The following is a 21,972-nucleotide window of genomic DNA, read 5'->3' on the forward strand; positions in this document are numbered from 1 at the left end:
TCACAGCCATCATTTTTAATGAAAGGATGAAACCAAGTGGGAACATCAGAGTGCCTCCTTGAACCATGTGCATTGTTTTGTAAAAGTGTTTGAGATGTGTATCTGATTGGCAGTGCAATATGCATTTCTTAATGTGGGATAGGGTCAACTTAGAAGGAACACCTGGAGGGAACTTTCCAAACTATGCCCCCCAAAGTAGAAACCTCTCTCCTTAAGAATCTCTGCTTAGAAGCCCCAGAGAAACGTCTGCTCTGGGGAAATGTACCAACATTACCAACATAGGAGCACTAAAGTCATCAATTGGACTGTGTTGGAGAAAAGGGAAGGAGGTTAATATCTCCAGGTCAAGGACTGAGCTCATCACAGCTCCCTGAGGGTGTTCTGAACCTGACTGAGTCATCTGAGCCCTAGGTGCCCCTGCTCTTGCCATGATTCTCAGCAGCCATCCAACATGCACAGGCCCCTATACTGTTGCAGTTCCAGCAAGATAAGGCATTTAAACATTCAGTTCAGTGCAGGCACAGGAAGCACTCAATAACGGGCTTTTATTATTAATTCAATTAGCATTGTTGCTATTTTTAGGAGAAGGAAGGAGAAAATCCCTGATAGTGACCTACACATACACATACCTAAACTCTTATTTATCTACCATATGTATCTACATCTAGGATATATGTGTGTGTATGTGTGTGTGTGTGTGTGTATATATATATATATATATGTTTTGTTTGTTTCTTTACTTACTTATCCACCATTAAATGATAAGGATATGCTTTGAGAACTGCATTGCTACATAATTTCATCATTGTGTGCACATGGTGAATGTGAATGGCTGTGACATCACAGGAGCCATAATCTTGTGGGACACCACACCATCATATACATAGCCCATTGTCCCAAAACATCACTATGCTGCTCGACTGTACTATGTGTTGAACTCTGAGACAGAATAAAAAAAGAAAAGTACCATGTGAATAGAACCCAGGAGAAATTTAGTCTGCCTGAGGAGGTAGAGATCGTACATACAGAAAAATTCAAGAAAGAATATAATGACAATGCATATGTGGGGGAAATAGATGCTTTGGGAATAGGGGAGAGTCCCTGGGAAGGTTTAATGTTGGATTAGGGACTTGAAGGACGAGCAGAATTTAAATCCACACATTTTACACTCTTATATGTCCTTCCCTCCCTCCCCCCCAAAAAAGCTCCTCCCTTCTATCCTGACTATATTGGTATTACAGAAAATACTTGGTTTACAATGAAAGCAGTAGAAATACTAATGACAGTAATCGCTATTATGCATCAGGGATTACTCTATGCCAGATAGGGTGATCCCAGTGCTAACATCCCTTAGCTCCATGGGTCTCTACACTTACCCCTAAGAGGATGAGGATGGAGTACTCCTATTGTTATTCCCATTTCCTAGAAGAGCCTGAGACTTAAGAGAGTTAAATCACTTGCCTAAGGTAACACCCAGAGTGAAAGGTATCCCCCTCTCCCTCCCTTCCCCCTCTCCTCTCTCCCTCCCACTCTCTCCCTCTCTCTCCCCTTCTTTCTGATTATCTGTGCTCCTGAACACACTGTGAACTGGAAAGTAGATAGCCTAAGCCATCTGGTTGTTCATGTCCCGAGATAGGACCTAAATAATTTTTGCATACTGATTCTCATTATTAGGTACTTGCCAATCTATTTGTGCTTCCTGGGGTCCCATAAAAATATACTTTTACAGCATGACAGGGTGGCCCAAGCCTTTAATCCCAGTACGGGAAGGCTAAGATAGGAATATCAAAGGTTCAAGACCAGCCTTAACAACTTAGTGAAAGCTTAGGCAACCTTGCTGGATCTTGTTTCAAATAGAAAAAGGGCAGGTGGTGTGGCTCAGAGGTAGAGCACTCCTGGGTTCAATCCCCAGTACTACACACAAACAAATCTATTTTTAACTTGGAGTTTTCAATGCTTCTTAAATAATCCCCAAAACCCCACATTTTGAGATTTTGTTTGGGGTTTTGTTTAGAGTTCTGTTTTTTAGATTCCTATAGAAAGAAATCTTGTTGCTACATATTGTTATAGCATCTTGAAGAGACTAAACATTCATTCTATTTTGATCACTAATTTATCTATTCCTAATGTGGAAAATTGCCAAGGAACCATTTCTCAAAATCTGTCACAATCGAGGAGCTTCCTATGGCTTCTCCACAGACAGGATTAGTAGGATTTTCAGACCTCTAGAAAGTATATAAACAGGATAATTCCATTATCTGATTGGAAATTACTTGGCCAAAAGCCATCACCTTCCTCTTTTTTTAAAATTCTCTGGGGACTTTTAAAGAATAACAAAGAGACCAACTGTGTTGGGGAACACCATACTTCTTCTTTGTTTTTGTTTGTTTGTTTGTTTCTTTGTCGTGCTGGGGATTGAACCTAGGGACATTCTACCTCTGAACTATAACCCCCCAGCCCTTTTTCATTATTTTTATTTTGAAACAGAGCCTCACTAAGCTACTGAAGCTGGCTTTGAACCTGCAATCCTTCTGTCTCAACCTCCTAAGTACTGAGATTACAAGAATGTGCCACCATGTCCAGCTCCCATGCGTCCTCTTGCCACATCTCCACCCCAGACTTAGAAATGCAACACTCTAGTGAATAAGGAAATGCCCAAATATGGGCTGGCAATGGACATTGTGATCCCACTTTTAAAAAATGTTGACATGGCCCAACTGTGGCTGGTCCTGCCGTCAAACAAGTATATACCACCTATTGAAGCCCTTTTGACTATGTAGTCTGAGCCAGTGACTGTGACTCTTGAACTTGCTGGAACTCCCTTAGGGAGTTCACCAAGACTCTCACTCACCTCTAGAGACAGGCCTGGAGAACCATTCACTGGTGGTCCAGTGACCTAACTTTGAAAAACACTGGCCTAATTGCCCACTGCTGCCCTTGGTTCACATATGCAATTGAACACGCCTTAAAATATGGCCCTCTATCTGCAATTGAAAAACTGGATTCTTACCTGCCCACTGTCTTCTCTGTGTCTCATCTATGTAGTGCAGTCTCTGCAACCTAACACAATGCATTCACGCCCATAGTGAATGCAAAGCCAGTAAGCACACCATGAGATGAAAAGTGCAGGAAGGTTTATAATTTGCTGCAAGTAAGGTGCGCACTAGGGATATTTCCCAGAGCAGTATGTCTGCCTGAACAAAAGAAGCAAGGGGATTTTATTGGGCAGACTCATGCATATTCATATCCGCATGTGGGGGCGAGCAATTCCTATGATTGTGCACTTAGATCTCATTCTTCTTCATACATTGCATTTTGAAAGTGTTGGATCAGAATGCCTCCAGGATGGAGAATTTAGCATCATAATGAGATCACACTGAGCAAAGTTCACTCTAGGTCGACCAGAGGAGTGATTTCCTGCAATCTGGTTTGTCTTGGTTCTTTGGAGGGCTTTATGTGAAACAAACAAACAAATAATAACAAAAGAAACTCTGCTCTTCTCCCCCTAAACCCCTGCAAACACAGGTGTTTAACCCTCCGAGTTCCTGTCTAGCATTTAACAATTATATTATTGATAGTTCTTGATTCGGGAAACATCTAACAGTAAGAGCTACTATGAATTCAGCAAAGATTTTAAATTAATTTGAATTTTATGAATTCCTATACATCTGTATACATTTAAAAAGTGGTAATGTAAATGCAAAATAAGCTATTTATTCATAGTGCTTGGTGTAATTGTGAACGATCCCTTCTGATATTCCCCAGCTGCCCCCCTGGCTGCACAGGCGTAGACACACATACACACACACACACACACACACACACACACACACACACACACCCCAGGGCACAGCACACGGTCCAAGACTTGGGAACACTGATTTAGATCAATAGTTAATTAACCATGATGTTAAGATACCTTGATACGTCCACAGCAGTTGAGCAGTGTGTCACAATAATTTTATACTATTGAAAGATAAGGTTCTAAAATTTATGGATGGTTTATTAAAATTTTTTAAAATGAATTTAATATTGCAGATGTAGAGTCAATGGAGCTGAAGTGTTTAGTATATCATTATGAAGAAAATGAATTCCTAGGCCGGGCGTGGTGGCACACGCTTGTCATCCTAGCATTTGGGAGGCAGAGACCGGAGGATCATGGTTCACAGACAGCCTTAGCTACTTAGCAAGGCCCCTCACAACTCAGTAAGACCCTGTTTCAAAGATAAAAGACTAAAAACTAGACTGGGGGTGTAGCTCAGAGGCATAATGCCCCTTGATTCCATCCCCAGTACCACACACACACACACAAAGAAAATTAATTTCTAGTGTGCTTACAATTTTCATATTTTATCAAAATCTAAAATCTGAGAATACCTTCGGGAGTATGCCATGCATATAAATACATCCATCCTATGTGTCTTACAAGGAAAAACATAGGACCCTGCACTAGACTGTAAGTCAGTTGATTTCGTAGTGTTCATAGTGCTGTGAGTGAGAAATTACATAAGAAAGAATAAGGAAATCAAGGTTTCTACCTCAGTGACAACAACAAGGCATGCATATGGCCAACATCTTTGTCATCTGTGGGTAAATTACCTGTAAAGGTGTCCTTCCAGCCACATGAGGGATTGGATTCTTTCTGCTTTGGGGCTTTATGGCACTCTAAATATTGCCAAGATTCAGTATCTAGTACATCTACTCTCTTGGTCCAGCCTACATATCTTTCTATGGGGAGGAAGAAGGGTTTCAAGATAGAGTAAATCTTGGAAGTGATTTCAGTTTTCAAAGTGCATCTCATTTTTATACAGTCGGTGTATAAGTGTACCCAGATCCCTCCTGTGCATGTTGATTCTCCCCTTAAGCTTCAGTTCCTCTCTGTTTCCTCCAGCTCCTTCGTGCATGTCCCTTCAGGCCCTTAAATGAGATTAGCTGACTTAGCGCAGACACATTTACCCCTGAGTCACGGCCACCCATGGGTGCCATCAAGCACCAAGGTTGGGCCATTCAAAATTCCTCAGACTCTGAAGGCCCCCATATTCCTAGCAGAGGTGGCAGTGAGCAGAGACCCACCCACAGCTCCACAGCTCTCTCACCACCTTCTGGCCCCACTCTCCTCAGGGATACCTAGAGTCTTTGAGCTCATTAAGGGTCTTTATTCAAGAGGTATCGAGCAGCTGGGCCCGCACCTGTAGTCCCAGTGCTTGGGAAGCCAAGACAGGGAGATCATGGTTCAAGTCCAGCCTCAGCAACTTAGCAAAGCCCTTAGTAACTTAGCAAGATTCTATTTCAGAATAAAAAATAAAAGGGGGTAGGGGTATAGTTTGGAGGTAGAATGACTTTGAGTTCAACCCCCAGTTCCAACCACTAACAACAAAAACAAAATTCAAGGCTTGACTATAAAATGGCCTTCCGAGCTCTGCTAGGATGGAGGGACAGGTACAAGTACCAGTAGGAACTGGACCAGCACAGGAGTCCTTGGGCCTGAGGCTACCTCAGACCCTGACTAACATAGTCTAGAATTCTCTGTGGCTCCTTGTGGCCCCGCACATGCCCAATTCAGCCTCTGCTCACACTAATGCCTCCAGGCACTATTGTGTCTTCGACTTCACTGAAGTTCTGGTTCAGGGATACCCACCCCTGCATCTCTGTGCTAGTCCCAGGAGAGGTAAGGGCAAGAGAAAGCTCTCTCACTGAATGAATTCTGCCTGCTCCCCCAGGTTACCTTATCTGACTCATTCCTCCTCACTCCATGGCCTCCAGAAAGCCCACATCACACAGATTTATAACATGAAATTTGTTAAATAAATACTCTTCCAATAATAGATAACTTGCCACCCAAACTAAGGATTCCCCCTTGATATGAGAATGTCTGGGGCAGGTATAAATTTAGTTATGACCCTTTCTGAAATGGAGAGGATGTTGGGTGGGTTATTGGCGAAGACTTCAAAGCAGTTGGCCCTTTTATTTTAAAGGTTTTGTATTTATAGCAAGCTCAAGGTTCTGTTCTATATCAGAATAAAGGGAAAGGGGCTGGTCCTGAGCTTTTTGAAGCAAAAGGTTCACAAGATGAAAGTCCCAGTTCAAGGATACCTGAGGTCACTTTGCACTGTAGAAGAGAAGAAAGAATTCCAGAATCCCAGACCCAGAGACTGACAAAGTAGCTGGGCTGGGGATGCCGCTGCAGGGCTTCCCTCGGAAGGTTCACATGCCGTGCCCTGAAGTAGCAAAAGCAGCTACCTGTAGGGGATGGTGTTGATTTGGGAATCTCTTAAGAAGAGAGAAACAGAATAGTGCCCTGGAAGGCCGCTGGCCAGAGGCGGAGCTTCAGAGTTGAGTGATCTTCCTGTTCTTGTACTTTCTCCCACCCAGCACTGTGTCCCTTTTGCTTCTGTGTTTCCTGATCCTGAACTGATTCTTGCACAGATGCCCAAGCTACATTCAAAAGCCATTAATAGGTCCCTCCCCCCACTTTTCAAAAAGAAGGATCCCTGGGGCTCTGATGAAGGGCCACTGTATTGACAATGGAGGAACTTGGTAACCATAAGGAGTGGGACCTTTTCTCCAAGGATCCCACCCAAAAGCTGCCTGTGCTTAGCAGAAAGCGCCCTGTCCTGCTCACAGGACATTAGCTTTGAACTGTCCCCAGTGGGTGTGATTGGTTTGTGGTAATCCATCTTTCCCCAAACTTGCCTGCTTATCAGAATCCTTTGAGATGTTTATTAAAAATATAGATATCAGCCGGGCACGGTGGCGCACGCTTGTAATCCCCACCCTTGGGAGGCTGAGATAGGAGGATCGCACAGGTTCGAAGCCAACCTCAGCTGGCTTAAGAGACCCTGTTTCCAAATATAATATAAAATAGGTCTGGGAATGTAGCCCAGAGGTAGAAGGCCCCTGGGTTCCATCCTTAGTACCACCAAAAAAAAAAAATTATATATATATGGAGAGAAAGAGAGAGATCAGAAGGCCTGGTGGTACATGCCAATAATTCCAAAACAAACAAACCAAATATCTGAGTCCACAGCTACAGCTACTGAATCTGAATATCCAAGGAATGGCTTTATAAAAACCAATCTTAAGCCCAGCATGGTGGCGCACGCTTGTAATCCCAGCATTTGGGAGGCTGAGACTGGAGGATCATGGTTCACGGACAGCCTCAGCTACTTAGTGAGGCCCTCTGTAACTCAATGAGACCTGGTTTCAAAATAAAGAATAAAAAATAGGGCAGGGGGTGTAGCTCAGAGATCAAATGGCCTTGGGTTCCATCCCCAGACCTGCAAATAATAATAATAATAATAATAATAATAATAATAATAATAATAAAATTTTAGACTGTTTTGGTGGTATATGCCTGTAGTCCCAGTACTTGGGAAGCTGAGATAGAGGATGAAAGGTTCTAGGCTAACCTCAGCAACTTAAAAGAGACCCTGCTTCCAAATAAAAAATAGAGGTAGAATGTCCCTGAGTGCAATCCCCAGTATCACACACACACACACACACACACCCTTAGGGTAGGGTAAATTTGAAGAATTTTACTAAGCTCTGCACCCTTTCTTGCCCATGGGTGACCTAGTTCATATCTCTGCTAAACAGCTGCTGCTGGGAAGGGCTCAGATTGGCATTCTTGGAAGAAAAAAAAAAAGTATTTTTTTTTTCTGTTTTAAGACCAACAGTGATAATAACAATAATTGCTAACCTTTATCATCTGTGTGCCAGGCACTATGCTGGGGACATTTTGTGGGGAGGAGATTATCTCATTATATCTTCCCAGTTACCTGCTGAAGTACGTGCTACTCTGTCTCCCCCAGAAGGAGACAGGAAAAAAATGGGGATCTAAGTGGTTTGTTTGAAGGCGCACGCAGCCAGCAGCTGACAGAGCCGGGCGGGAGCTCAGGCTGTTACTTGTGCGGGGCATTACACATTACCGATTCTGGGATCCAGATTTATTAGTCTGCCATTCTAACTGTGACTCCAGTCCACACCAACAGTATAGTTCGCACCATCACCACCCGCCTTACCCCAGGACAGAGAAAAAGATCAGGGAGTGAAGATTCATCTTAGAACTTGCAGCAAGAGAGTGCACAAGGACCGATGGGAAGGGAGGTAAGGGAAACGGGCTGACCTCTCCCCTTTGGTCCTCAGGTACTGGAACTCCTTAAGCAACCTGGTGGCATCCCTGCTGAACTCTGTGCGCTCCATTGCCTCCCTGCTCCTTCTCCTCTTCCTCTTCATCATCATCTTCTCCCTCCTGGGAATGCAGCTCTTTGGAGGAAAGTTCAACTTCGATGAGATGCAGACTCGGAGGAGCACATTTGATAACTTCCCCCAGTCCCTCCTCACTGTGTTTCAGGTATGGACTCTTCTCTGCCGGGATTCTGACCAGGAGGGTGGTTCAGTGGTGAAGGAGGTGGGAGAGGAAGGAGGAGCCTTGAGAAGGTGGTGGAAAGTGTCACCCTTTCACCGGGCACGAGATCAGCCTAGATCAGCCCTGAGGGTCCCTGCCCCAGTGGTCTCCAGCTTTTTCTGCAGTTTCCCCTCCATCCAGCCCCCATGGAATCCCAATGGATGGGTGGATCATTGAGGGAAAAGTCAAGTTGAGTGTTTTTAAAATGCTTCTTCAGCCATGGAACCCTTTGCTCAAATAAAATCTACAGGAAAGACTAAAATAGAAACAAAGAAAAACAGACTGCTCTTCTTGGGGGTTGGGGTTGACAGAGCTGCCCTTCCTATCTACCATGCTTGTCCCTAGAAAATAATATAAGTAGCTCACAAAATTGTGATTTCATGGCTCTTCTGGTTTACAGTAAAGCTAAAGTAACACTTGTTACTTTAAATAGATTGTTTTACAGAGAAAAATGATGATATGTGTATGTTGCCCATATTTTAAGGATGGTTTCCAAATAGCTGGTGTTTAAGAGGAACTGGTATAGCATATTACTGTCTCCATGAACACAGGCACAACCATAAGAGGGCGCCTCACAACTTTCCCCAAGCCCAGGGAAGGGCTAATGTTGGCCCTGTTGTATACTGGATGTAGGCAGCAGGAAGTATTTTGGATACAAAGCCCTTTCAGTCGCTCAAGTCATAATTGCCAGTGGCCATGCCCTTTGCCTAATGATAGGGTCAGACTTGCCCAGATTATTAGTTTAGAGCTCCCAGGGAGGAGAGTTGGGGCTTAGAAGGAGGGAGAAAAGAGGAGAGAGATTTTGGACATTTGTGTTCACATAGTGGGGCAGGGTAGGGGAGCTTTGGGGTTTGCTGTTGGTCTAACGCTGTGTCCCTTATTGGTGGGAATGTGTCATTCAGATCCTGACCGGGGAGGACTGGAATTCGGTGATGTATGATGGGATCATGGCTTATGGCGGCCCCTCTTTTCCAGGGATGTTAGTCTGTATTTACTTCATCATCCTCTTCATCTGTGGAAATTGTATCCTTTGCTGCTGCCCCTCCTGCTGCCCCCACCCTCTGCCTGCAGCACAGTGTCACCGGGGTGTGCCCTGGAGGTCCTGGCTCAGGCTGAACACTGTGCCTGTGCACAGGGCTCCCAGGAGAGCCGAGGAAGGCTGCCCTGGGCAGAGAACACGGCCCAGCCTAGAACCTCTTTAGCCATGGGGGGTGGTCTGGGGAGGCCTGTGACTTTGGTACAGGCGAGGATGTATATTCATGTTCTTGAATCCATTCAGGCTCTGGGGTCGCCCAACTCCAGGAGGCATGTTCTGATCATAATCTAGGCAAAAGATGCCCCTGGCCTTGAGTGTACAGCCACTCGTATAGACTGCATGCCAGCGCACCTGGAGATGGGCACCCTGGCAGCCCAGGGATGGTCTGACCTGCTCAGTGAAGGAGGACTGAGCCATCATCCTTGAAATGACCTTCATGTCTCCCTGCTTTTTGGTCAGTTCCTCTTCACCCCTGAAGCTGCTTTCTGGGACTTTAGTCAAAAGCAGAGCTGGACATATCACCAAGCAGACTCAACAGATCCTGCTGGATCCCAGCCCTGAGCAAGTCCCCAGGGTTTCAAGCTCAGGCCTTTCTTCTCTCCCTCTGATTGGAACCCCAGGGGAATTGTGTCCTGATCCGGTGGTTAAGTAGAAACAGTTCTGGCCCCAGACTCAAGGGACAGATTCCAGCTTTGGACAGTGCAGAAAACTTGGACACTGAAGCTATAGACAAAGCTTCATGTTTTTACCAGCCAGTGACAGCTAGCAAATCAAAAGTTCACTACCTCGATAGCCACAAAGTGCAGCACAGGTCAAGCATGCCTAATCCCCAAACCCAAGATCTGAAACAATTTGAGCACTGATGTGTCACTAAAAGTAAAAACTCACACCATGAGCCTCTTTCATGCTCAAAACTATTCACGATACCATATAAAGACATCATCAGGGTATGTGTATAAGGCGTATATATAGGAAACATAAATGTATTTTGTGTTTAGACTTGGATTCCATCACTAAGACACCTCATTTTGTACACACAAATATTCCAGTATCTGAAAAAAATGAAGTCTGAAACACTTCTGGTCCCAAGTACTTCAGATAAGGGATACTCAGCCTGAAATAGACTAACAATAGCTACCGTGTAAGGGGTTGATGGGAGTTTGAATGGGATAATGCGTGCAAAGCTGCTGCCATGTTCCAGAGGTCAAGAGTGAGCTGTTCAGGAGGCTCTTTGGACAAGCCCTTCACCTGCCTGTATTTCAGCTTCCCTATACAAGAAATGGTGTGGATTTCTGGGTCTCCGGGGGTGGAGGTCAAACTTAAACACTAAGACCCTTGCACCTATACTCTCATTTGATTCTATAGTTCTCTGAGCACAGTGTTTTTGTTAGTGGGGAGAAGTGGGGAGGCAGAGCAGGGAGAAACAAGCAAAAGAATGGTTCAATTAGGAATTCCCAGGCTTTGGCCAGCTCCAATCAGACCCTCCAAGGGTCTTTGTATGTGCAGGCTCACATTAAGAGTTGGCAGAGGTACCAGGCTGCCTCCTCAGCGCCCAGTTATAATGAACTGCTCTTAAGAGCATTCTGCATTCTACTAGAGACAATGCTGCTTATAATGTCAATTGCAGCCAGTCATCTCAGTGGGGAAACCAATAATGAAACCCAGCAATTAAGGAGCAAGGCAGAGCCTGCTGCTTCGCTCCCAGCCAGGCTACAGCCTGATCTCAACCACCCAGAAAATTCCACATAGCAAGAAGGGTGCTGGGGAGGAAGCGGGGAAGGGAACCCTTCAAAGTGGGTCTCTGCTGGGGAATTCTACCTCTGCATGTCCTACACTCTCCCTGCCTCCCCATGCCCATTCAACACCCCAACGCCAGGGGCTATTTTCTTTAAGAATGGACACAAACAGATATTCTACTGAATGTGTTCTTGGCCATTGCTGTGGACAACCTGGCTGATGCAGAGAGCCTCACTTCTGCCCAAAAGGAGGAGGAAGAAGAGAAGGAGAGGAAGAAGCTGGCCAGGTAACCCTCTGAGCTCACCTGGGCCCAGTTCTGGAATGCCATCCCTACTGGTGGGAAAGAAGCTTGATGCCAGCCTCCATTAGCCACCCTTCTGAAAGGGACTGGGCCTGGGGCTTCCTACAGTGAGTTGGGCTTCTCCCCTGACCTCCAGGCAGTGTGCTGAAGCAGGGACCACTGTACAAGAGAGTCTCTGCAAAGGTGTCATGTTTCCCCACCAGTCTGGGAAGTTGCTGGTTTTATTTTGGGAAGAGAAGCTGTGGGAGTTTAGGGAGGGGAGAAGGCAGCCTTCAGGGGGAACACAGTTCCAGCCTCAAGAGTGATGCTTCTACACTGTTTTATACCACCTATAGTGCTGTGGAGGCAAGACAAGTCCATACACTGTGTCTGTGGTCATCTAGCTAGGGCTGTCTTGGGCCATGCCTCGAGTGGGTTCCAAGTAGAGTTCCTCTAGAAACCGATCTTCAGTGAAGCCCACAGTCATTCCCTGACTTAGGGACTGGAGAAGTTGAGAAGCTAGGAGAAGCCAACTGAGTGCCAGACAGAACCAGGGTGGCCCAGCCCAGTGGCACTTAGAAGGAAGTCAGTCATGTGACTTGCCCTGGAACAGTGGATGTAGACTCTGGGGCTCTGCTCCTGATGTCCCACCTGACTGCAAGGTAGTTCCTATCTCCACTGTTCCCTGTCACTGCAGTAAACATCCATTTCTGTTTTTGTTCCTGCTGACCGGCCAGGACTGCCAGCCCAGAGAAGAAACAAGAGGCGGTGGAGAAGCCAGTGGTGGAGGAGATCAAGGAGGAGAAAATTGAGCTGAAATCTATTACTGCTGATGGAGAGTCCCCACCCACCACCAAAGTGAGCAGCCACCTCCTTCAGGAGTCACGGGGGCCATTGCTGAGGAAAGAGGGCCACAGTGTTCAGCCAGTCACCCACGGAGAGGAGAAGGGAGGAAAGATGCCCACTGGAGGTGGAGGCTGTAGGGTGGGGCAGGAGGGCTGGGAAGATAAAAGGCACACTGGCTGACTCCTGCCTTCTGCTGATGTCGGAAGGGGTGTGCACAGCAACCAGGTTATATTTCAGAGAGCAGCTATTGACTCTAATGAATTGCAGGGCTACTCAGAGTCCCCACAACTATGGCACATGTCTAACTGGATTCTTGATTTCTCTCCGCTCGGCTGTCTAGATCAACATGGATGATCTTCAGCCCAATGAAAATGAGGACAAGAGTTCCTACCCCAATCCCGAGGCTGCAGGTACTTATCACACAGCCTGAACCTGAGAGTGGGTGGCTGGGGACAGAGATGGCAGTGTAGTGTGGACCCATGGCCCTGTTTCCCTCTACTAATACCCTGCACTGCCAAATGTCCTGACCCTCTATGCAGACATTTCCAGCTGCTATCAGAGGAAAACTTTGATTCTGTTTTCCTTGAAATAGTAATATCTGGTTAAGTAAGATCACATTTCAACGGTGTGCTTTTTAAATTTTTAATGACTTCTACTCTTGTTTTAAGTTTTTGTTTTATTTGTACAAATTTACAAGGTACAGGTTGATGATCCAATCCATGTGGATAGTGTGTAATAATAAAATAGGAGTAGTTAACATCTTCATCTCCTGAAACATTTTTAAAAGATATTTTAGCATGGAATAATTATGTATATTTATGGAACGCTGTGTGAGTATTTCAGCATATGTGTACAGTAGGCAGTGATCATATCAGAGTAATTAATGTTTCCATCTCCTTAGCACTACTCTGTGTTTGGGTTACATTTCATCATTGAATTCATAATATATTATGAGCTTTAGTACCCCACTGCACTGTAGAACACTAGAACGTGTTCCTTCTATGTGAGGCTAGGTACCTGCTATCCAGCCTCCCTGTGTCCCTGCTTTGGGCTCTTAGGAAGCCATATATAATGTGCAATTAAGGCTTTACTATATCATGTATGGTAAGATCATTATTAATTTATGTAATTCATTGGTATAGTATATTTTGAGGCATTATGCTAGCCTGGTAATAATAGTCAATCCCAAATCCGCCTTGTCCTTGCTCAGGATTCATTGCTGAGTGAGGGACAGCTGCCACCACAGATGTCCCACTCGCTGCTCTGTAAAATGCTTTCAGGTCTCTGCTCAGCTCCTACTGAGGCAGTCTGCTTGTGTGTCTCAGCTACGTGAAGTGACAGGCAGTCTCCTTTTGGAGGGGTTGCAGGTCAGCACCCTCAGTCCTCCCTCCACTGTATAGGTCTCCCACTTCCTGAATCCTCCATCTCCTTTAGGAGCCTTGAACTTGCCTTGCTGTAACCTCAAGTAGTTTTATCACCAGCTTGAAGGAAGGCAGGCAGGCAGGCAGGCAGGCAAGTCAATACACTTCACGAAGGGACTGTGGATTTTCCTGACTTTTTTTGGAGGGGGGATATAGCTTGGGCTGTACTTGGTAACCAAGTTAGGTGGCTGAAAACCTTCTGCTAGTCTGAGAAAAGCTAGATTTTCCCTGTTGCTTTCTGTCTCCTAGTCCTTGATCGGATCTGTAAGGACCCAGAGCTGTCTTCTGCTATGCCTAGAGGCTTCAGCGGGAGTAGGACTTGGGTGTCCTGGGGCTTAGGAAAGAAGAGCTGGTGCTTCCAGATTGAGACACTGAGCTCTTGTGACCCTTCTGGGGAAGGTAGGGAGGAAACTGTCAAAGAATTTCAGAGACTTGATAGAAATGTTGACAAATGCAATGGGGGGATCTTGTCTGGATACTGAATAAATAGCATACATTTTAAAATGGCATTTTTAGGTAATTGGGGGGAAATTGAACATTGACTGGGAACTAAATGATTTTGAATAGTTCTTTTTAATCGTACTGATCTAATAACATTGCAGTAGCTCTGTTTTCAAAACATCTGTGGGTGCTGGGAATGTAGCTTGATGATAGCGTACTTGCTAGACATGCATGAGCCCTGGGCTCATCCCCAGCATCACACACAAGCAACCCGCCCAACTGTTTATGTCTGGAGTTCGAAATGTTTAGAAGGTGCTTTTAAATACCACCAAAGGCTGGGCGTGGTGGTGCACGCTTGTAATCCCCGCGCTTGGGAGGCAGAGACAGGAGGATCGCACAGGTTTGAAGCCAGCCGCGCGCACTGGCTTAGGAGACCCTGTTTCCAAATAAAAATGTAAAAATAGGTCTGGGAGTATAGCCTGGAGGTAGAAGGGCTTCCAGGAACCCCAGTACCACCAAAAATAAATAAATAAATAAATAAATAAATAAATAAATAAATAAATAAAAATACCACCAAAGGAGGCAAAAGAGATAAGTCAAACAGCACCAGTGAAATGGAAATATTGAAGCCAGTCTCTACTCTTGTGCTCTAAAAGTTTAGAAAGAAAGACAATAGCCAGATATGGTGGCACATGCTTGCAATCCTGGTGCTTAGGAGGCTGAGGAGGGAGGGTCACAGGTTTGTGGCCCACCTCAGCAACTCAGCGAGGCCCTCTGCAACTTTGGAAGACTCTGTTTCCAAATAAGAAATAAAATTGGGCTGGGGGTGTGACTTGGAGATAGAATGGCCCAAGGTTCAATCTTCTGTATGGAAGGAAGGAAGGAACGAACGAAGGAAGGAAGGCAGGCAGGCAGGCAAGCAGGTAGGAGAGAGAAAGAAGGGGAAAGGGAAGAGGAAGGGGAAGGAAAAAAGAAAAAAGAAAAGAAAAGAAAAAGAAAAAAAAAAGAAAGACAGACAACCAGTAAAAGGATCTGAAGTACAGCTCAGTGTTGGGAGGCTTGATTAGCATGTATGAGGCCCTGAGTTTCACCCCCAATGCCACAATGAATAAATATGACACGCACACAGCAGTAGAAAGCTGACTAACAAAAAGGTAAGGAGAGGCTAACAATTTCAGTTGGGAAAAAATATAAATTAATTAGTCTACATATAATTTATATCACACACATCAAGAGAAATACAGTAATAGCACAAACTGTTCTGGGCCCAGAGAAGGGCCTGTCCCAAGCTGGCCTGGCCTGCAGTATGTAGCTCCCCCTGTGCACAAGAGGGGACAGCATTTGCAGGTCTTTTCCCACATGTACCCAAGTATAGTTGAGCCCAGACCAGCCCACGCCATGGCCATGGATGACATACCTCATGCATCTGTGACGGTAACCTCAAATTCTGTTGCTCTAAATAGACTCCTGACTTTCTCTTCTTTGTTGCTCTAATGAAATAAAAAAAGGAAATGTCAAGGAGACAGAGAACGAACAAGGACACTGTCACCACATGGGCCATCGTAGAAATGTCTCTTGACCCAGCATGCCGCTGCCTGGGGGCTTTGAGGATTCCTGGGATCCTTACTCTTTGGAATTGCAAAGCTGTTCCCACACTCTGCTGTTTCCTTGGGATTGTTTAGATATTTGGGAGCTTGTCCTTTTTCCCCATCATGAGACCACCCTCCTTTAGCCTCCTATAGACCCTTCCTTTCATTTCTTTTGGTCACCAGCCTGTCTTTACCTTTTTTTGTTAGTCAGATTTCTACTGCTGTGATAAAATAAAAACTAGAAATAATCAATATATAAAGAGGAAATATTGATTTGGGCCTGCAAATGCAGAAGTTTCAGTCCATGGTCAGTGGTTCTGTTGCTTTGGGCCTGTGGCAAGGTAGGAGATACACAGCATGGCGGGTATGAGCAGCTGAGGAAGGGGCTCACCTCATAGTGACAAAGAAGTGGAGAGAGCCAGGAAGTTGAGGGTTCCAACATCCCCCTCAAGGGCACACCCCCATGACTTAAATTCCTCCCCTAAAGATCCCACAACCTTCCAGTAGCCCTAGGCAAGGACCAAGCCTTTTACACAGGGGACTTTGAGGAGCATTCCAGACCCAAACTATAGCCCTTTTGTTTTGAGACCTCTGTTTCATAGGTACCTGGGACTACCCTGCCCTCATACTACACTCACAGAGTTCAAGCCAGTCCCCAAGGCCCATCCTTTGTTCACCATACCTGATTTCCATTTTCTCACCCAGAAGGCCCAAAGGACAGTGCACTCCGAAACCTGGTGGCCACACATATCCCCTGGCCCCTCAAAGGCCAAGTTAGCTTCTCCCTTTCCTCCCTGTCTGCTTCTTCTGATTGTCATCTGGATCCTTTAGTGCAACAGGTAGCAGACATTCCCCAAGATGCCACCAAAGGCCATCTGGCATGTTGTCTCTGTTCCTGTTAAGTCTCTCCTTCCTGCTGCTCCTCTTTATTTTGAGCCATGAAACATAAAGATCCTGATCTACCACTGACCCCGGACCATAGCCCCTTTTGCAGCCTCTGGGCAGCCGGTCTCCGCTGTCAGACAGATGCCAGTCGAACAGATGCCCCCAGAGGGAGCCTCAGCCTGTCTAGAGAGGAAAGGACATTTCTGGGAGCTTCTGTGCTCTCTTCTCTCTTCCCCTCCCCGACCTCACTCACCTCTCGGCAGACCTGCCACATTTACTAGTCCACTTGTACCCAAAGTCATGTGACAGAGGCTGAATGGGAGCTGAAGGCCAACCCTCATATGACTGTGAACACCCAGAGAAGGGCCCTGTTTCTAAATTACACAAAGGCCCAAGAGGCCAGCCATGGCCCTAGAGTCCTCCCTTCTCTGGTCAGTCTCAATAGCTTATCAGTTGGGTTTCACCTCCAAGATAAGCACACACTAATATGGGTTAATTATCCCTTATTTTAAGTGCTAGAGACCAGAAATATTTCAGTTTTCAGAGTTTTTTGGAGTTTGGAATATTTGCACAGACTTTGCCAGTTGAGCAGCCCTAATCCAGAAGTATGAAATATACCAGAATTCCAATTCTGGATTCAGATTTTAGAGCATTTCAGATTTCCTGGTTAGGCATGTTCTACCTATAGTGGAGAGAAACATCCAATTGCCCAGGAAGAAAAAACATTGTGTCAAAATAAGTAGATAATTATGTGCTTTTAATTTATTAACTCATTTGAATGAACACATAAATGTTCTCATGAGCAACTGAGATTTGAAATGAACAAGCAAACATTTAAAAAAAAATAATGGTCACCACGTAGTTCAGTGCTGGCTGTGCTGGGGAATGCTCTGACTGTCACAAGGGGTTCAAGAACAAGAAGGTAGTAAGATGTGGTGACATGGGGGAGGGGGAGTCATGGAGAAGTGGGATTGTTTCAGTCAACATTCTCACCGCTAACCCCAACACCTGACCTACACAAAACTTAGAAGGGAAATTTATTTGCTTCTGAGTCTGAAGATTTCAGTCTGTGTATATAGTTCATTTATGCCAGCTGCTAAACAGGAGCCAGAACTTTAGGTCCATAGGGTGTGATGGCAAAAAGCAGAGAGAGCAAGGGACATATGTAGGCCCCAAGGCCAGCCCGGGGACTCAGCTCCAGCTGTGTCCTACTCCAGAGGCCACGCTCCAGCCCACCTCTGAGCATGGCTGCCTCCAGAGTGTGAGGTGCAAGGGACATTTTACTTCCAGCCATAACAGTGGTCCTGACTGGGCTTGTGGGGGGAGTTAGAAAGATAGAAGAAGTTACATCAGGACTCTTCTCTTGTCACAGACAGCAGGAATTGGAAGAAACCTTGGAGATAGTAACTACGTATAAAGCACCTACTGTGTGCAAAGCATTGTGCCAGGCTCCAGGAATACAGCTATGGGCAAGAAAGGGAGGGACCTTCCTGCTCTGGAGCTTGCATTTCAGTTGGGGAGACAGAGAAGAAGCAAAAAAGTAAACCAACCATGTAGGTGACTGAGGTGATAGAAGACGACACAACCATGGACCCCGCAGGAGGGTGGCTTGGCTGGGCAGGTGGCACTGCTTGCGTGGTCATTGAAGGCTTCTAGAGGACATGGCATGTGTGCTGAGATCTGAATGACTTAAAGGAACTGGGTGTGGAAGTCAGAGGGAAGAGTGCTCAAGGTGAAGGGAGGAGCCAGTGCACAGTCTGCTTCTGGCTGCAGAGGATTCCCAAGAGTGCCAGTGCACCTACCACAGAGAGAACAGGAGAGCCTTAGGAGACGAGGCAGGACCCCAGGCAGACCTCAAAGCCCTCAGAGGAGGCCCAGTCAGAGGGTTGTACGGGCAGAGGAAGACCTGTCCTTTCCGACAAAAGACTCTGCTGCCACACATGAAAAGGACAGTGTGAGTCAAGAGCTGGCTGAGGCAGCGAGGAGACTGCAGTAAGCAGTCCAGCAGCTTGATGGTTTGGGAGATCCCGGGACATCATCAGAGGAGTCCATTTTGCTAATAGAGTTGACTGGATTTATTATTGGCTTAGTTGTTGAAGGGAAGAAACACAGTAAAGCATGACCCAGGTTCTTTAAGCCAGTAGAAAGCAGATTCCTAGTGCAGAAACCCCATTCTCAGCCTTCTTTCCATCTTCCCTGAGCTCTGCCCTGGATATTTGGCCCCTGCCAATCATGTATTACACTTCTACTGCTCCTGGGCTCATGCACCTCCTTAAAAACTCTATGCTCCTTGACAACAATAACCAAGGCTCTCCCCTTCAACCTTGGATATCTACAATGTTTTTATTCTAGCTGGTCACAAGCAAATTTGTAGAGGTGAATATATGTATCAAATGGGGAGGGGGCAAGAAGTGCCACGGGCCGAGGGTGGGGTTGTGGGCCATCCAGTGCTATCATTTTGTTTTACTTATTTGCTTTATTTTACTTGTTTATTTATTTATTGCAGTGCTGGGGCTAGAACTCAGGGCTTTGCACTTTGCTAGGCAAGTGCTGCAGCCCCAGCCCCTGCTTTTGCTATTGCGTACACTAAACCTACCATCCAGAAAAACAGTTGCCACTCCATGACTTTATCATACTTTTTCCAAATCCCAAGAACAGAAAAGAGAAATATACCAAAGGGATTCCACTGGTATCTGGGAGTAGGTGTCCAGGTGGTTTCATTGTCAACCCCAAAGTGAATTTGACCTGACTTTTCTGGTCAGCCTCCCTGCTTGTTCATAATACCTGCTGGCATCGCATGCTGCCAACTTTCTGTCCCTCATAAGAGTCTGAGTTAGTCCTTTACAAACCATGTCCCCTTAAGAATTATGCCCGCAGTTCAGCCAGTTTTATGTCTGATGGAGCAACTAACTTGCTCCCCCAGGGATGAAAATCAATGTAGAATTTCATAAACAGTGAGACAGCCTAGTAGACGAAAGAGCATGCAAAATTGTTCCTGGGGAAGACCAGCACAAAGCCCATAATATGATTTTCTATCAACATAAAATGACCTATTATCATATTATCATGAACAAGAAAATGGTGGCTCATTTAGGTAAAACCAAAAGAATACAAACACCTGGATAGAAATTAGAGATCTTTCCTGATTAAATTTCATGTGTAAATATCATAATTTAGGTCAACTCTGGCTTTATTTATTATGTGGGGCAACCTCTCTTTTACACATCAAGGTTTGGGTGTCATAAAGCTGCAGTTCTTGGCTTGCACACAGTTTGTTTTTCATCTTACACCTCTCTTCTGCTGAAAATATTAATTGCCTTGCTGGTCAACTCTAATGGCCCTAGGGAAAGAATCTGATTTATAGCTATATTCTGCTGGTCCTCCATAAAATCCTTAGGTCCCTAAACACTTCTTGCTTGATAAGGCACCACCTTCTATGCCAATTTTTTTTGTTTTCTGTGCATGGCTTCTTTTTGGTTTTGGTTTTGCTTTTTGGCACTGGGGATAAAACCCAGGGCCTCATGAATGCTAGGCAATCAATTTACCACAGATCTGCACTTCTAGACCCTGGTTTCATTTTGACCAGAAGAGAAAGCATGCAAGACATGGCTGGGTCCCTATGATACCTTTCCTGTAGCTTGTCTTCCAATCAGGTTAGTCTCCACATGCCCCTCTTCTTTTGCAGAGCCCCCTTCCTTGTGAAGGTGTGGAAGTTCAAGCACCACAAAAAATAAGGACTCCTATGTGTCAAGCATGGTTTCTCTCTCCAGAATTTTCAGCTCATAGTTGGGACAGATGCATTTAAAATCAGGCCTTCAAAGCCAGGTGTGGTGGCACATACCTGTAATTGCTGTACTTGGGAGGCTGAACAGGAGAATTGCAATTTCATGGCCAACCTCAAAAACTTAGCAAGACACTGATTCAAAGTAAAAAAAATAAGCCGGGCATGGTGGCACACACTTGGAATCCCAGCATTTGGGAGGCTGAGACAGGAGGATCATGGTTTGTGGGTAGCCTCAGCTACTTAGTGAGGCCCTTTGCAATTCAGTGAGACCCTGTTTCAAAAATAATCATAAATACGCCTAGGGGTGTAGCTTGAAGTTAGAATGCCCCTGGCTTCCATTCCCAGTACCACAAAAATAAATATATAAACAAACAAACAAACAAACAAATAAGGCTTGGAGTGTAGCTTGGAGGCAGAATGCCTCTGGGTTTAGTCCCAACACCACAAAAACGACAACAATAAGGTACCCAGGGCTTCATGTGCTCAGTGCTGAGTGAATGAGAGGTGCTGCCAGAGTTCACAGGAAGGTAATTCACTCCCCGGAGCCCAGGAACTGAGGAGAGCCAGGTGAAGGAAGGTGTCTGGAAGGGGAATCCTTCTTAGCTCTACAGAGAAGGAGCAGGAGGGCAGCTCAGATGGGGAGAAAGCCTGAGCATGTACAGAAGCATGTGAGCTTCCTGGGTCACCAGAACACAGTGTCAGACACTGGGTAGCTTAAAACAAAAGGGCTTTATTTTCTCACAGTTCCCAAAGCTTAAAGACTGAAACCAAGGTGTCAACAGGGCCATGTTTTTTCTGGAAGGTTCTGTGGAAGATGCTTTGCTTCTTCTTAATTTCTTGTGGTTGCCAGAATTTTCAGCTTATAGATGCACTCTGATCTCTGCTCTGTCTTCATGTGATCTTCTGCTCTGGACTTTGTGTCTTTGTGTCACACACAGGACAACCATCCTTACACTTAGGGACCAACCTCGTCCAGTATGACTTCTCGTAACTAATTACATCTGCAAAGACTGTATAAGGGCATATTCTGAGGTTCTGGTTGGGCATGAATTTTGGGGAGACACTAACCAACCAACTATAGTGAATGCTCAGATATAGTTGATGTGAGTGGACAATTTAGTAGGTAATGATAGAAGTTAAAAATGGGCCTGAAAAAGATGTCAGCACTAATTTGCAGACTGAGTCTTTCCCGTCTGTCCCAGTGGTTGCCATGTTCTAGGAGCCACTGTACAATTATTATTCTTATTAGTTGGAGACACTGAGGCACAGGGAGACTAAAAATAATGTTTATAGCCAGAAAGAACAAAAGACACAATTTGGATGTGGTGTTTGGCTGGAGAAGCTGTGCTCTTAGCTCACATGTCATTACTTCTCCCATTCTAACGGAGAATTTCTAAGTTTATAAAGAACATTTGACCAAGAACATATCAGAACAAGTCATGCAGGAGTTCCTCCCACCAAAAAAATGGCCACAAGCAAAGGAATAAGCTTTTTCACTTTGGTCTACATTAACTGGTGACCATTGGCCAAGAGAATAAAGAACTCC

At 45.3% G+C, this 21,972-nt stretch overlaps 1 protein-coding gene across 1 annotated transcript in view; it reads left to right on the plus strand.

Annotated features, from left to right (window-relative positions):
* CACNA1C (calcium voltage-gated channel subunit alpha1 C) overlaps positions 1-21,972 on the plus strand; it is a gene marked incomplete at both ends in the record, with an annotated part of 767,761 nt that overhangs the window by 643,929 nt on the left and 101,860 nt on the right. Inside the window, 5 exons of the mRNA XM_080704956.1 lie at positions 8,146-8,353; positions 9,310-9,430; positions 11,352-11,466; positions 12,198-12,318; positions 12,647-12,716. Of these exons, the coding sequence (XP_080561082.1) occupies positions 8,146-8,353; positions 9,310-9,430; positions 11,352-11,466; positions 12,198-12,318; positions 12,647-12,716 (635 nt within the window). The remainder of the gene's footprint in view (positions 1-8,145; positions 8,354-9,309; positions 9,431-11,351; positions 11,467-12,197; positions 12,319-12,646; positions 12,717-21,972) is intronic.

This window comes from Muscardinus avellanarius, assembly GCF_963383645.1.
Source record: "Muscardinus avellanarius genome assembly, chromosome: 11".
Classification (NCBI taxonomy): domain Eukaryota; kingdom Metazoa; phylum Chordata; class Mammalia; order Rodentia; family Gliridae; genus Muscardinus; species Muscardinus avellanarius.